The following is a 16,944-nucleotide window of genomic DNA, read 5'->3' as shown; positions in this document are numbered from 1 at the left end:
CAGTCTAAGCCCATTGAAATGAGCAGGGTAAGATTGAAGCAATTCTCTTTAGGATTGTACTGTTAGATTAGTATGCTTTGGAAGACCCAGTAGAATTTTAAAAATTCATTTCCCAAGGATGCTAAATGTGAGGAGAGGGGGAAAGTGAAGCAAACTGTAGTTGTTGGCTTATCAGATTCTATATAATGAAGAAGAGTTTTAACATAGAATCATTTCCTCAAATGACTTTGTGCATTTTACTTATACAAAAAGAAATCTTTATTTAGAAAATGTGTATCCCATCATTCAAATTATAAAGCACTTAGGGTGACTTACAAAGAGACTAAAAATAATAATAAAACAAATACAAACCAAAATGATAAAAAATAAAACAAAATGAGTAAAACAGACTACTGTAAAACAGCAGCAGATAAAATTCCTTCCCTAGTCCATCCAAATTAGCTTAAAAATGCTGGAACCAATAAAAACAGCCACAGTAAAAAAAAATTAAAATCACCAGCATCCTCCAAACAATCTTCAGTTTTGTTATTGAAAATATGATTCTGCAAAGAAGCACATATATGAAAGCAAAAGGGCATTCCTCAATATTTTGTTTATTAAAGAATCACGTACATACCTGTCCCAAACTGGGAGGGCAGCAAGCTTTTCTACTCTGACAAAAAAACTAAAGCCCCACCGCATGCAAGAAGCCCTACATAAAGACTTAATAATTCACAGTGGGTAGCCATGTTAGTCTGTCTGCAGTAGTAGAAAAGAGCAAGAGTCCAGTAGCACCTTAAAGACTAAAGACGTCATGCTTGTCTGAATTCACTCTCCTCTACTTAAAGACAGATGGATTCACATTCTAGCTGTATCTGAAGAAGTGAGCTGTGGCTCACGAAAGCTCATACCCTGCCAGAAAATATTTTTGTTAAGTCTTTAAGGTGCTACTGGACTCTTGCTCTTTTCTACTAATAAAGACTTAATAGTTCACAGTCAATTTGTTCAGCTAAGACTCTTCCTCTATTTGTTTATTTAGTGCATTCGTTCATTTACTGCATGAAGAGAAGAAAGCATTGCTTGGTGGACTTCATCCTTCTGTCAAACGCATTCTTTTAAACTTAGTTATTAATCAACTATGGAACCATCCATATTCCAAATCAAGGCACTTACTGGCAAGTTTACGGATATATCTGTGGTTTTCTGAATGTCTCATTAGTAATACTCAGTCTGGTAAGTCTTGCTCCATAATAATCTATAATGTAACTAGAGCCATCGGATGGTCCCACGATCTAGAAGAGAAAGCATTTCAGTAAACACTATCCATTTTGAACAGAATATGCCACAAAATGTTCCTGCCTCCTATCTATCCACAGTGAGATATTTGGTTATTTAAAATATTTATAAAGCTACCTGCATCTCAGGACCTAAGGCAGTTAGCAACAATAAAAAAATAAAGTGATAAAAATGAACATTAAACAACGGATATAAAAATACATTAAAAACCAATCTAAAAGCACCTTGTACCCCCACCAGTAGGGAGGCCTGCCACAAAAGCTCTCTTGAATAACTCTGTGCTTCAGCCTTGTTGGAAAACCAGGCAAAGGGATGCCTTTTATTGGAACAAATTGTCTGAAATTATGATTTGGGATGGACTCATAAGTAGGTAAGTATTCTTGATTGTCTTGATTCACACATGATTGGTCAATTCACACACAACAACCAAATCATGGTTTGTCTAATTGCGCCTGAACCTCAGTCCTGCATGTTCCGTTCTCAGGCCCTTGGATTTTACTCTCCATTTCCCATTTCTTGGCAAATCATTTACCTCTACACATGTGAAACAGGAAAAGAATAGTTTAACCTGGAACTAAAGCTGCCATTCCAATTTGACTGTGATTGATGGTTCTGGTTTCCAGGAAACCTACAGCCTGCAAGATGTAAAGATTCAGGTACATTATGTCTAAATTGATTTGATGATGCCACCAAATCTTCTACAAGGAAATATCCTTGAGATTCCAAGGTAGTATGTAAAGCAAATTACATTTGTATCCACTGTCCTGAGCCAGCTCTAACAACCTCTTCTGAAGCTACCATAATGGAACAGTAATTAGTGGAAATCAAGGCCATTGCCTATTATCAGCTATGAATGCACTTCAACTCCACATTCAGCTTCTTCTGTGTCGACATGGGGGGAAATTCCAAAGACGTTGTGTAAGAAAATTCACTGAAGCTTGGTGTACTAACCAGCTCTTAGACAAAGACAAAGCATTTTTGTTAGGAAGCATCCCCAAATAATTTTCCAACAGGGGACGATAAGAAAGAACACTAAGTTTGAAGATTTAATTAGTAAAGATACGGATCATATTTTGGGGGAAATTTATAAACTTTTACTTAAATTTGAAACAGAACAAGAACAAGTCAAGACATGTATGATAAAATGGATGGAAAATTTTAAAAAGGAGATAACATTGCAGCAATGGGAAAGACTTTGGACCAAGTCAATTAAATTCACGGTCAGTAATAATCTACGTGAGAACTGGTACAAACAATTTTTTAGATGGTACATCACACCAATGGACATTAAAAAAATGAATCATATGACTGCCGGTGCTGGAAATGTAAAGACAAAGATGGAACATATTTTCATTTGTGGTGGACATGCAAGAAAGTTAAGAAATTTTGGATACAAATTCATCAAGAAATGCAGAAAGTTTTAAGAATCAAATTTCCTTTGAACCCAGAAACTATGTTGCTAGGAATTGAGCCAGATAACTTGGACAGAAACCATAAAGAAATATTTGGCTGACAACGGCGGCTAGACTAGTACTGGCAGCTAGGGCTGTTGATTCGGTTTGGCCCGAACCGAAAAACAGCCAAATTCCTCCCAATTCAGCGGTTTTTCGGTTCAGACGAACCGAACCCAAAAAAGGGAGGGAACCGGGGAGCCGAATTGACCGAGTTCAGGGTGTTTCCCGAATGAATTCGGCCAATTCGGGCCCTTTAAACAGATCTGTGCCTTCCAGCTGGAAGGCACAGATCTGCTCTTCCCCCCCCCCCGTGCCTCCAGGGAGCTTCCCTGGAGGCGCGCGGGGTGCCCTTTAAATAGATTTGCGCCTCCCGGCCGGGAGGCACTTTGCGGTGATGGCCAGACTGACCAGCTTGATGAAAGAGAAGATGACTGAAGAATCCCAAAAGAAATGGGCATGTTATTTTGATTATGTTAAATGGAAAAGATAGATTTTATAAGCTAATCCTTAGATCTAACAATTTACTACATAGTATAGAAGGAATTTATTATCTAAAATGTAGAATATAAGATGTTTGAAATGTAAGATGAAATAGACTCCCCGAAGGAGTGCAAACTGTGTGAATGTAGGTGTTTTTTCTTGAAAATGTTAATAAAATATCTTTTTTTTAAAAAAAGAAGCATCCCCAAATAATTGAAGGCCAACACAAGTAAAAACAAAAATGCCAAGATCTGGAAAACACCCTACCGTTCAAGAACACTCTTTTCTTCAACATAACTTCATTTTACAGAACACTGCCCTCACTAAAAAGCTGATCTCTGCAGTACAACTAACACTTTAAAAAAGATTAATTAGTGTTCAATATATGTATATTACTTGGCACACGTTTAAAGTTCATCTCTAAAACCTTATGGACCCATTCATACATGAGACAGCCACATGAAACTTCAAACAAATTGTTGCATGATATGACTGAATTCTATACTATAATTATGCCTTCTGTATGTAAGGCCAGATATTGTCAAACCAGGTTTTAATACCATATCAGGTTGTTCCAAGTATGGACACAGCTATGTAGAGATGTTGAGTGCAACTTTAAACTTTCCATCAAAAGTTTATTATCTGGATTTCAATATTGTACAATTTCTATGTACTGCTTTCTGTGCAGTAAATCTACTTAGCTTCCTACTTAATTTTCAGCCATCAAAATTATGGCCATGGAAAGCTACCATTATCAATTATCACTTTCACACGCTTTCAAGTATCAAGAGCAGAGAGGCCACCAACAACTGAACTACATGCTGATTTCACAGTTTTGGCATGGCAGCTTGCGCTCTGCCTCCAACCCAGAAATCCTTACAGAGAAGCTTAACTGTAATTTTATTTGTTTGTATTTTCGTTCTCTATCAAGAATTGATCAAGGATGCTTAGATATAATTTTTTAAAGCAATAATCCCATATTTAAAATAATGAATTGATAGCTTGAATAAATAAGTATGTCTTTAACTGGGCCAAAAAACTTGATATAGACCCCAGTCAAATCTCTGGGAAGGATGTTCCATCAAACAAGGCATCAACCCAGAAAAAATCCTGTTGTGTGGCCACCCGTGTTATTTCAGCTAATGAGGGCAGCATGGAGTAGGATTTCAGAGGTACTGAGACTTTTAGCAACATCTCCATATTTAGAGAATTGTGGCTCATGGAAAACAGAGCTAGGAAAAATAAGGCAAGTGTTGTTAGAGAACATAACTTTCATGTAAATAAAAGTTCTTCATCTCTAAAATCCTAACAGCATGGCTAGACAGGAGATCCAGTGTAGTGTATTGGTAAGAGTGTTGTATCTGGGAGACCCATGTACAAATCCCCACTCATGCCATGGAAGCTCACTGGGTGACCTTGTGCCAGTCACACTCTCTTAGCCTAACCTAGAAGAAGAGCTGGTTTTTCTATGCCGATGATCTCTACCACTTATGGAAGAATCGAACTGGCTTACAATCATCTTCCCTTCCTCTCCCCACAACAGACACCCTGTGAGGTAGGTGGGGCTGAAAGAGCTCTAAGAGAACTGTGACTAGCCCAAGGTCACCCAGTAGGCTTCATGTGTTGGAGTGGAGAAACAAATCCAGTTCACCAGATTAGCGTCTGCCGCTCATGTGGAGGAGTGGGGAATCAAACTTGGTTCTCCTGATCAGAGTCCACCGCTCCAAACCACTGCTCTTAACCACTCCACCACGCTGGCTCTCACCACCTACCTCACAGGGTTATTTTGAGGATTAAATGGAGGCAAGCGGAATGACGGGTCACCATTGGGGAGAAAGGTGGGGTATAAATGATTTAAATACAGATATATGCCTTACTTACAAGATCATATTAGGACCTATTAGACACCAGTCAGACTAATTAAATTAAACCAACCATCAATTCTCTTCTGAAAGTGCAATTCATCCACTGAATTTGTCAGTGATCTGGAGAATGACATGTGCTGTCAATTTATATTTGTGGTTCTGGGCTAAGAATCTACGACGTGGGTCCTAGATTAAGTGCCAGCAGGAATTGATCTATATGGCTTCATTGGTATCAGCTATTTTAAAAATTCTCATACATGAACTTACCTGCATTGAAATCAGAATGAAATCAATCAAGCTACCAATTCCACAAAACCCCACCGTGCAGAACTTTAACAAACCTGAGGGAGGAAAATTACAATTATACTATTGAACAGTTGCACAATAAAGCTTCAGAATAATACAGTTTCAGTACATATAGACATCTGTTGTTTTATAATATTATAGGCTGGATCCTACCTAGATTTCCACAAGTGCAATGTGGTAGGTGGATATTTTCACAAACTCTTCCCTCCCTTGGCAGTCCAAAGCATGCCCTAAAATGACGCTGCCAGGAGATGGAGGGGCACCCAGGATTAGCTTGCTTGGGAACCAGAGGTCTCCTGCAGGATGAGGAACTGTAAAAGTTGGCCTTTCCTTTGTACCCACAGAAATGTAAGTAGAATACAAGTCTACACTTCATGCACGGTATTTTTTAATAGTTCTTAAATAGTTCTATCATATATACATTATAGTGTCTCTGGATCGTGCGCCATCTATAAATTAAGAGGCATCTACTTGTGAAGTACTGTACAAAAGGACTGTACAAAAGGAGAAAAAAGAGTGCAAACACTTTTGCATAATTCCAGGACAGAGCTGGAATACTCCTTCAGTCCTGTTCTTCAAAGTAATTGCCTTTATTTAAGTAAGAAATTCCCTATCAAAGAACTGAACCAGTGACCTTGAGGTGCAAGTACATTCTCATCTGATGACCCTACCAGGTTATATTTCTATGACGTGGATTTTTATTCAGTTCCAGCATCAAGCCATCTATGTTCTTCAAACATTAAAATGTTTTTAATCAATTAACAGATAAAGCCACTCATCTGCTACAAAATCTTTGTAGAATGATTACTGTACTCAATCTGAACATATTTGAACAAAGTTAAAGTCCCTAAAAGAATCAGAATTGAGAATCTTTTACATACTGAGTTTGAACACAACTGACACTTTTATTATACATATAACTATAATTTATTAATACAGTCACTGACCAGCAGAAAAGACAACAACAAATGACCTAAACCTAAAAATTACATATTGCATGCATAAATAAACTAATAAAATATTTCAGTTACTCTTATCCTACCAGGGTATGGCATATGTTGATAGCTGCAGCACAAAATTTAGTGGTCAGGAGTGAAAACTGTGGTTTGTCATCTATTAAGAACTTCTTTAGCCAGAAACACATCAAGTTGGCCAGGGAAAATGTTAAATAAAGGGGAAAGAAACCTTGTGCGGACTTCTTGGTAGAACGAACAGAGGATCAAAACATGGTCTGAAGTTTTGAAATCTCCTAACCTACATGGGCAAATCCTTCCTGCAGAAGGGACCTTCTTATATCTTCCTTCTACCACCGCCAATGGTAAAACCTGGCACCTAGCAACGGTGAAAGCTTTCCTATGATTGATAGCTTTCCCCACAGCCTATGTATCTAGATTTTTCAGGTGGTAGGTAAAGCGGTGATCGCCCAGGATCTGCCTGACATTCGATATCATTCACCCTTTGCTTCAGAGAGCATATTGCCTGATCTTTGCCTTGAGACAACAGAGTAGAGAGAAGCCCAGCCATTCTACTTTGTTGTAAACCGCCTTAAGCCATAAGGACTGGAAATTATCCTGCAAGATCAGAGGCAACAGACCTTTATACATATAACTAGTTTTTAAAGAACTCCTGATAGTCTAGACACTCCTTATTTAGAGGCACATTTGATGTACAAACTGAAAATATGGCTTAAGTAACTTGAATGTCGGAGTAGTGTTGGTTCTTATGTATCCTTCAACACAGACATTCTGGCTTGAGATTGCAGGTAGATAATGGAATGACGACATAAGTAAGATACTTCTGGGAGAAACTTTTCCAGTTTTGTAGTTTAAAAGGGGTTTGGAATGGTGGTACTTATTTTTATAAGTAAAAACTATAGCCAATAAAAGGCAGTTTTATTACCTTAATAAAGTGAATTTATGATGACAACTATGATATATTTGACTACTGTCTTTATATTATAAATTGTTTCCTCTTCATCCTCATTGCTTTCCTCTGCACCTGCTCCATTCAGTCCACATCCTTTTTGAAGTGAAGCCTCCAGAACTTTCCTGACATTTTATGGACCAACATAATGGCATCAAAATACTATATTTCCCTCCCAGAAATACTAATTATTAAAAAGTTACTGTTACCAACTTTTTAAGAACATGGTTCTCAAAGTGTACATGAAGTTTCAGCAAGGAAACACCAGAATACTCCTAAGTATAGCAGATGCTCTCTCAAACCACCTCAATATTTATTGTGTATGTCAATGGGATTCTGAAAGCCATTTTGATGAACTGATACTACAGAAAGCCAATGGAGCATATCAGTGATTTTAATGAGTTCTTATATGTCCTGAAATTGTGTATAATGTACTACAAATACGGAAAGCTTTAAATTCCTTTTTTCCTCCCAACATATGGTGATCCTGTAGGATTTTCAAGGCAAGAAATGTTCAGAGGTGGTCTGCCGTTGCCTGGCTCTGTGCAGTGTGGTGGTCTTCCATCCAAATACTGACCAGGGCCAACCCTGTTTAGCTTCTGAGATCTGATGAGATCCAGCTAGCCTGGGCTATCCAGGTCATGGAGCTTATACCCATGTAAATACACACATTATAACAACCATGGACAAAAACAAAGAAGTACTCACCTAAGGCCGGATATCCTAGATAAAACCTATCTGCTCCCAACCAACCAAGAAATAAAGACAGAGCTACTGCTACTTTGTAGGAGTAACCATTTCTAGAAACAAGAACAGGAGAAAAAAAAAGCTGAAATGATTTATTAAATTATTCTCACTAAATGAATTTGCAACAGTGTTCCATTGCCTATTTAACAAGAAATTTCACTTCAGAACCTAACTGCTTCACAGCTTGATCAAATGGAAATCTAGCCATGCTTATACACCAACAACATATGACCAGAAATACATACAGGAGCAAATGTTTTCAGAATCAATATTTGCAGTGCTACCATATTTGTAATTAATTAGTACAATATGGACATGGAAACATCTCTAGGCTTGAACAGTCACAGGCTTGATTATTCTTCTAATTCAAATATAAAGTCAGACTTGCTTCACATGGCTATTTTTACAGGATTTAATCAACAAGAACTGCCGTTTTCAGCTGGTTACCGGTAATCAGAGCCATAACGGGGGAAGGGAGTAGGAGGGCAGCTGCTGTCCCTGTGGCATGCAGAGAGGGTGGCAGAACTACAGGGGCAGCGGCTGTTCTCCTCACCACCCCCAGCTATGGCCCTGCCAGCATTGAGAATAATTCAGTGATTCTATACTTAAGTAATATGCTATTTACAGACTTTTCAAAATAAGAAGTGCCCCAGCCTGTACACACTGAACCATTCCACAGGTGCAACAGGTGTTAAAGAGGGCAATGAGTTACATTCTACAAGCTGTCCAAGAGTTGGAAATTTAAAAAAAAAATCCCTATTAGAGATCTAGGCGTAGCATTCATTCAATATTCCTTTTTCCCCTACAGCTCATCAGATTCATCATGCAGCACTAAGGAAGCTGAACAATACAGTTTCTGCCATACCCAGATATCACACTCCCTTATAATGAGACTAGTCAATATCAACAGGTTGACAAGGTGGTGGAACTTGGCACAATGATATCCACTCCCAGATGGCACCAAGGCTCTTGTTCCATTGCCAGTGCTTAACAATTTATTTTTCAAATTCCAAACATTCTTACCTAATCATTGCCCATCTGAGCAGATTATACAAGCAAATACAAACCTCTTTTAGAGGCAATTTATTGACTTCAGTTTGGAAAAAATGATGGTATGATTTAGATAGTTTGCAAGTAAAGTGCCCCGCCTGCACAGGAAGTTCTAGTATTCTGTGTTCAGTGCTATGGTTCAAAGTTAATGTGCAGGAAACAGTATCCACACACAACATCATCTTGTATACTGGGTAGCTTTCTCTTAAAGTGTTCTGCACAACCTGCTAAATCCCAAGACTGTTGTACAGTCTTTTAGCTGTTCAGTGGAGCCTATGCATATGTCTGACTCACATGAACACATACGAAGCTGCCTTATACTAATTACTGGTCTATCAAGGTCAGTTCTGTATACTCTGACAGGTAGCAGTTCTCTAGAGTCCCAAAGCGAGGTCTTTTCCACAACCTACTACCTGATCCTTGGGGGAAAACTGAGATGACTGGAACTTTGGACTGAGCTAGAGATGAGGCATAAGTTGGTTCTCAGTTCCTTATTCATTAATCCTACTACACATATTGATACTTAAAAACCTCTACACCTCTCAAAATGGTCTGGATCACCACAAGCATCTAGGGTGGTTCAAAAAACTGGTTTTGCTCTAAATGATCTAAATTGGGTACCTCAGGTAAAATGCAGATATAGAAACTGGAGGTACCTGGATTCCAAAAATAAGCTTTGGGCTATCCTGAATCATATACCCACACACTTGGAGGATTGTGCCTGCAACATAACATGTGTTGGTGGCCACCTCAAGCACTGGTTCTAGCACCAACAGCTTCTATTTTGGGTCCCCCAGGAAGTCTTTATAATGTACACTCCTAAGTGTGTGGATGTATGATTTGGGGTAGCCCAAAGTGTTTTTTGGGGGGAGTACAGGTACATCCAGTTTCTTTTTCTGCATTTCTGCTGAGGACACCACACTTTAGAGTGGCTAGTGTGAAAGCTAGGCTTTGATCCAGGGAACAGCATAGGTCTCTTTGAAGAGCAGAGTCCCCAGAATGTGGGGATCTTGTGGTGCAGTGTAGAGCTTTTAAGTATCACCAATATTTGTGATTGGATTCATGAACAAGGAGCTAGGAAGTGTGACTAAGGCACTGGGAATCAACTTCAGCCTCCTCCTGTACTGAGTCTGGTTGTCTACAATCAGCATACTGGGTAGACGTCACCAAATCACATTAACATCTAAAACACTACTAACACAAACACTTCAAATACATAAGGCATTTGAATAGGCAGATCTCATAGCCCACCAGAAAGCAGCCACTTAAGCCAAGTGCATGAAACTAGCCCAAGATCACCCAGTGTGCTTCATGGCCGAATGCAGATTTGAACTTGGATCTCTCAGACCCCAGTTCAACACTGTAACCAATATATGACATCAGTTTAAACATTTTCATGGGCTCAAGCCTATCAACCTTTATGTTACAATAAAGTTGTTAGCCTTTAATATGCCACAGGATTCTTTCGACACTAACAATAGTAAAAATAGAGAAAGCTTTCTGTTACAAAGATTAACACCAGATTAAAATACAACTTCTTCTAAACTCTGATGCACCTGTACTGAGTATACACCTTGAATGGTAAACATCATTAGACAGCAGGGAGGCACTGCTTTGTTTATATATTGAGTAGGACACAGAGATCAATCAGCAATATGTTCAATGTTTCACTAATATGGAGCACGCACAGGAAGAATGTGCAAAGACTATTCCTGTAGCGAAAAGAAATGAAAAGCCTCAATGGATGACTGATGAAAGATCAACATGGAAATACATTAACTGTACAGGACAAAATAAAGAAAACATGGGAACAATACACTGAAGACCTATACAAAAGAGGTAAAAGGATGAAGGATTTCTTCCAAGAAGAATATTTTGAAGAAGAACCTACCGTTTTAGAAAGTGAAGTGAAAGGTGCACTGAGAGCAATTGGGAGAAACAAATCACCAGGAGCAGCTGGGATACCAATAGAAGTATTCCAAGACACATAAACAGAGTCCATCACAATTGTAATAATATGCCAAAAAACATGGAAAACAGAACTGGAAAGCTCAATTTACATTCCAATTCCAAAAAACGAGGCATCAAAGACTGCAGCAACTATCAGACCATCACATTAATTTCTCATGTGAGTAAACTGTTGCTCAAACTCTTACAACAAAGACTGTTCCCATATATGGAATGAGAAATGCCAGATGTTCAAGCTGGATTCAGAAAAGGAAGAGGCACTAAAGATCATATTGCAAATTTACACTGGTTACTGAAGCATACAAGAGAATTTCAGCTATGATTGGTTATAAGAGAAATGGGTGTGCTATAACATCAGATTGTTTTGAGGCACAATGTGTACTCTGGACAAGAGGTTACTGTTAGGACAGAATACAGAGAAACAAAATGGTTTCCAACTGGCAAAGGTGTCAGACAAGAATGTATTTTATCTCCCTGACTGTTCAATCTATATGCAGAACAATTCAGCCTGGAACGTGCTGCTAATTGCCATGCAAAAATGGCCAAGGAGATTGAGAGCCAGAAGGGCAGCCATGAAGGAATGAGAAAAGATTTATAAGTGTAAGGATGTATCACTTGCGACCAAGGTCGTTCATACCATAGTATTCCCCATTATAGGTGTAAAGTTGGGCAACTGAGAAAACTGACAGGAAGAAAGTTGATTCATTTGATATGTGGTGTTGGAGGAGAGTTTTACGGATACAGTGGACTGCCAAAAAGATAAGTATGTTCTGGATCAAATCAAGCCTGAACTCTCCCTAGAAGCTAAAATGACTAAGTTGAGGCTATTATACTTTGGTTACATTATGAAAAGACAAGAGTCATTGGAAAAGACAATAACACTAGGAAACGTTGACGGTAGCAGGAAAAGAGGAAGACATGAGATGGATTGACTCAGTAAAGGAAGCCACAGCCCTGTTTGCAAGACCCGAGCAAGGCTGTTAACGACAAGATGTTTCAGAGGTCAATTCATAGGGTCACCATAAGTCAGAAGCACTTGATAGCACTTAACACTGAAGCATACACAGAAGTAAGCAACATGTACCTAGTTAATTTCCCCTCACTGTTCAGATCCACACATTCTACAGCAAGGTCCTTTTTGAGCCTGCATTTTAAGAGGGGGAGTGGTGTCACTCCACAATGGATGCCTCAGGTGGCCAAGCCAAACACAATTTTTCCTTCCTCACTTTGCAAAAGAATCGTAGAAGGGGAATAAAGGGGAGAAAGAAGTAGGAAAGCCTGAGGTGGGAGGAGAAAGTGAAGAAAAAAGAACTGGAGGAAAGTATGAGGGAAAGAGAGAAAGAGCTTAGACAATAAAAAGAAGAAAAGCCTGACAGGGGAAATGGAACCACACAATGACAAAGAAAAATCCAGGTGCTTACCAGTTCTCCTGATCTTCCTGTGGCTATATTACAGCCATGGAAAACTCTATTGTTTGAATAAGGGCAGCCAATAACAAGCCCTGCCTTACAGTGAAAAGCTTAACAGGCCCCAATAAGAATACGGGCAGGTGCCATGGCACCCATGGGTGCCACACTGGGGAATGCTTTTCTAATCAATATTTTAGGCAGCAGCGGTAAATGTACTCGGCACATTATGATTTTGTAGGAAAATGTAGTAAGATAACCAATAAAGAACCTGAAAACCATTAAGCTCAAGTCCCTGTCCCAGGGCAAACTGTCCCAGACTCCCATAATCCAGATCGCAGCAGCAAATGATGTGCATCATATCAAATGCCAACTGAGGAGATAGCTCCAGATGATGTGCCTTTTATTACTACACAGTTCAGAATACGTAAGCCCACTGAAGTCAAAAACTTTAGTCATTCCTATGTACAAAAATCAAGCAGTGAGGCAAGTAAGCCAAGTTACATGCTATAAGTGATGGCTAAAGGCACCAGAGGTGAACAACATGAAGAATGCCCTTCCTTACCTCAAACCTGGCAACTGGTTTGTCAGTGGGTGAATACAGATATTCAGTTTACAACCTGAGAAATATGTACTTCTGAAATACAGAAGTGCTTTAATGTTGGAAACAGTAACTGGCTTTGCAATATTCCCTGGTTACTGATAACCTAGTTATAGAAATTCTTTTGCTATGAGTGAATATATTAGCTCTTCCGATACCTCCATGCATTGCTGCAGCATTCTGTCACCATTTATATAGAGAGATGACTGGAGAGGATGCTACAAGCCCCTACTGGGTATAATTTAAAGTACCTACATACATTTTCTATCTTTTTTTACACAATGGCTTTTGCTTTGTATTTTTAAATGGTGCCTCCGTTGAATGCATATTCTCAATACGCTAATGTGGTTTTTGCACCACATCTGCAAAACAAACCAAAATATCTAAAACTTTACACATTTAAAATCAAATTAAATTTAGTGTCCTCATTAAAATCAGAATTGTATATATACACAAATCATCATACAATAAACAAAGTGTACAATATCAGGGTATGGTTTCTCTGTTAAAAAAGTCACACACCCCAATACATAATTAAAAATTTAAACAAAAACGTCTTAAGGAAAACTACTAATTAAGTCTTTCACTTGATATTGTGAAAACTAAGAATCATAGAGAAAAAAGCAGGAAACATACAGAATACTCTAGTCATGAAATCTGAGAACTTGGAAAAATATTTTCCTACTCAACATCATCCACTATCATTACGCATTATTAAAATGGAAGACCATTCAGTGTAAGAAATACACTTAGTGAAGGCCCCAGCCTTTACCACACATGAGTATGCATGGCAAAATACGGCAACACAGATTTTAGTTATAAAGACAACTATATGGTAAATGCATTGACCTGGTCATGTTATCAACTAGTTCTCTACATAATAGAGTTCAGAAGGAAGAAGGCTGAAGAATATTTCAAAATAAGAAGGCAGCTAAAGCATATAAAATATTTTATAAGCAAACACGATTGGCCAACGTGGAGATATTTTATATTGATAACTGGAGACGTTGTATACTGAGTATACATTGACCGCAATTATTCACTTACACATTTCGACATTCTATGGGTCTGTAAAATCCAATTTCTTTCCCAGTAAACTGGGTTTCATTTCCACTGAAATCCTTGCATGTAACATTTGGTGCAGGATGACAAGCAACTGAGGGCAAAAAAAAAAAAAATTATGACTGATAAAATGATAGCATTTTTGATTCATATCCACAGAAAGACCCCACAATACAAAACTCAGGAAACAATGTGCATATTCTCAATACGCTAATGAATGACTAATATTGGTTCTAGCATAAAGTAAAGTTAAGTCTGCTACAACAAAAAAGTGGCAATATTGCCAAGTTTTACAAGTCACTATAAAAAGTAACAATTGTTAACATCTGCAAAAAAAAATCTTTACATCTGTGATATTAAATCCAATTAAGAGTACATGACTAAACTTCACAGCGGTTACTATTAATAGCTTTAGCTATCAAGATTCACTGGAAGAAGGCCTATAACAAAAGGTATGAACATCCTATCATAGCAAGTGAAGAACACCATACACACTGGCCACCCACAGTATTAATTCCTGAAGTACCTTGCAATCCAGCATTTCATAGACCGATGAATATAATCAATTATCAGGTTATACACTCTTACCATAGTTTGGTTAAACATGCAACTCAAAAAGTATCAGATCGCCATAATCCTTACCGTATGCAGTATGATTGGTACAGTTCACAGGTTCCTGAGTGTCATTGTCTATTTTAGGATCATCACAAATATATGTTTGAATAATTAAGGGAAACAAATGTAAACAAGTTCCTACACAAATGTCCAGCACTAACACTATAATAAATTTTACAGCAACCAGAAATTTTGCACGCACCAATAGCCTTTTTTCTTTTCATCTAGTAAGTGAAAACAAAGATAAACGCAAAATATGCAGTTGAAATAAACATTACTTCTAAGGGCTTGATTAGATGACAAAAGAAACTGAACTGCTAGTGCTATTTTTGTCTTTTCCTCATTACAGCTAGACAAACAGAACAAATGACATGATAGCAATACACTATTGTGGTGGTAGCCAATGATGTGAAGTGGAGAAGAGGCAGCAAAATGATGTCACATGAACAGTTACATTTAAACATAAGAAAAGTCTGAGAAAGTATAGCATCTGTGTGCCTCTGTAGGATCTGGTTAAGCTTTCTAGGGGGGAGCACATCAGTAAGAAATAAGTGTATTGGTCAGGGGCTTCAAAACTTTTATTTTGACACCTTTAACAGACTTTTCTTTCACAATGCGTATGTGCTTAAAGGATATTCATGCTAATGTTGAGCAGACATTTTTAAAAGCACAAAAACATCTTCCCAAGAAATAGTTCTGTAACCTTAACTAATGATACATTGACAACATATTCCTAAAATATTTCCTCATTTTATAAGAACTATTAGCAAAAGCCAAAACACCAAAGTGGTCATGGACAACTGGTTCTCTTTCAGAAAACTCAACTAACCAAGCAACCATCATTTAATTGCTCTACACCTATTCCTTTTTCATAAAACAAAATCAGATTCAGGAGATCCAAGAGTGGCTGACCTGCTGCACAGAACTTTTTGTGTGTGAAGACTTTTTATTCCAGAACAGCACAACCCCCAAATAGTACACCTTCACAGAGTAGGCATGACAGACATTCATAACCTATACTTCAGATTTTTTTTTTATTTTTAAATAGCTGTCACGATTAAAAAAAAACAACCCTCTTAATGCAAAATTAGAGACCGGGGGGGGGGGGGGGGCGAACAGTGCACTTCTAAGCAGAGTTATGCCTCAGTCCACTGAAGTCCATTCATTCCTATTAGACTTTTTTCTTACATGATCCTGCCATGACGTTTACACACATCCTATAAATCAAAAAGGGCAAGAGTCCAGTAGCACCTTAAAGACTAACAAAAATATTTTCTGGTATGTTCATTCTAGCTGTATCTGAAGAAGTGAGCTGTGGCTCACGAAAGCTCATACCCTACCAGAAAATATTTTTGTTAGTCTTTAAGGTGCTACTGGACTCTTGCCCTTTTTGACTACTGCAAACAGACTAACACGGCTACCCACTGGGAATTACCTATAAATCAAATCAATCTTTTTTCTATACTCTTTACTATAAGTCCCACCTTTTCCAAGCAACGCCACTGGCCCGTTTACAGCTGCACCACAGGCAGAAATTCAACAAGTGCCACTTTCCCCGTTACAGCTGTCGTGGCTGGTGGACTTCACCTCTTGAATTTTTGCTTGCTATGCGTCTTTTAAAGACACAGGGTTACTACGGGGGAGGGGGGAGGGGTAGCAAGCCTAAATCTCGGTTGCAAAGCCTGTCACCATAGTAACCAGGTGCTTTGCGTTCTCCCAGCTTCAGGATATTGGCCGACTCGAAGATCTTCGCACTTCAGCGACGAGTCGCCGCCCTCCACGCCCCGTGCCATGAGACACGCCACCCAGGCGGTCCCCAAGGCCCAGAGAACTGTCGCAGGCCCTTTCTTTCTTTTGGTACCGGATAACGACTTCCCTTGCCGGCCGGCCATGTTAAAAAAAACACACAGACACATTTGTCAGCTGATACCCTCGACCTATCGAAGGCGGCTGACGCCTCATAAAAGAAACCAGAGGCGGAAGTGCTGGTCTCGCACGGAAACACTCCCATGCCCTTAACAAAGATGGCTCCCATTTCGTATGACTTTGAAGGCGGCCGAAGGCAGAACGCGCCTCTCCGTGAGCCAGGTTCCCTTAGAAAAGATGGGTGTCGTTCTGGGCAGGCCAATTTAGCGTTCATCGCTCGCTGCTTTTTTCATTCCCGAAAAGGGAGGAGCGAGTGAGAGGTCGAC

General features: G+C 38.9%; 1 protein-coding gene across 1 annotated transcript; it reads right to left on the bottom strand.

Annotated features, from left to right (window-relative positions):
- Positions 1–1,127: 1,127 nt before the first annotated feature.
- TM2D1 (TM2 domain containing 1) lies at positions 1,128–16,656 on the bottom strand. The gene is made up of 6 exons (XM_056845310.1): positions 16,484–16,656; positions 14,780–14,853; positions 14,123–14,231; positions 8,012–8,103; positions 5,342–5,415; positions 1,128–1,271 (listed from the first exon to the last, which is right to left on the bottom strand). The coding sequence occupies exons 1-6, from the start codon at positions 16,642–16,644 to the stop codon at positions 1,161–1,163; spliced, it is 621 nt and encodes a 206-aa protein (XP_056701288.1). The 5' UTR covers positions 16,645–16,656; the 3' UTR covers positions 1,128–1,160.
- Positions 16,657–16,944: the final 288 nt, after the last annotated feature.

Source organism: Euleptes europaea, chromosome 2 (genome assembly GCF_029931775.1).
Source record: "Euleptes europaea isolate rEulEur1 chromosome 2, rEulEur1.hap1, whole genome shotgun sequence".
Lineage (NCBI taxonomy): Eukaryota > Metazoa > Chordata > Lepidosauria > Squamata > Sphaerodactylidae > Euleptes > Euleptes europaea.
The sequence above is the reverse complement of the archived record's forward strand: the minus strand, read 5'-3'. Positions and strand labels throughout refer to the sequence as shown.

Bases quoted from the DNA above. Each gene is read 5' to 3' on its own strand.
- TM2D1 (XM_056845310.1), bottom strand. From the start codon at position 16,644: ATGGCCGGCCGGCAAGGGAAGTCGTTATCCGGTACCAAAAGAAAGAAA. The intron at 14,854-16,483 runs ATATCCTGAAGC...AATTATTCAAAC, and splicing joins GAAGATCTTCGAGTCGGCCA to ATATATTTGTGATGATCCTA. The intron at 14,232-14,779 runs GTAAGGATTATG...TTTTGCCCTCAG, and splicing joins TACCAATCATACTGCATACG to TTGCTTGTCATCCTGCACCA.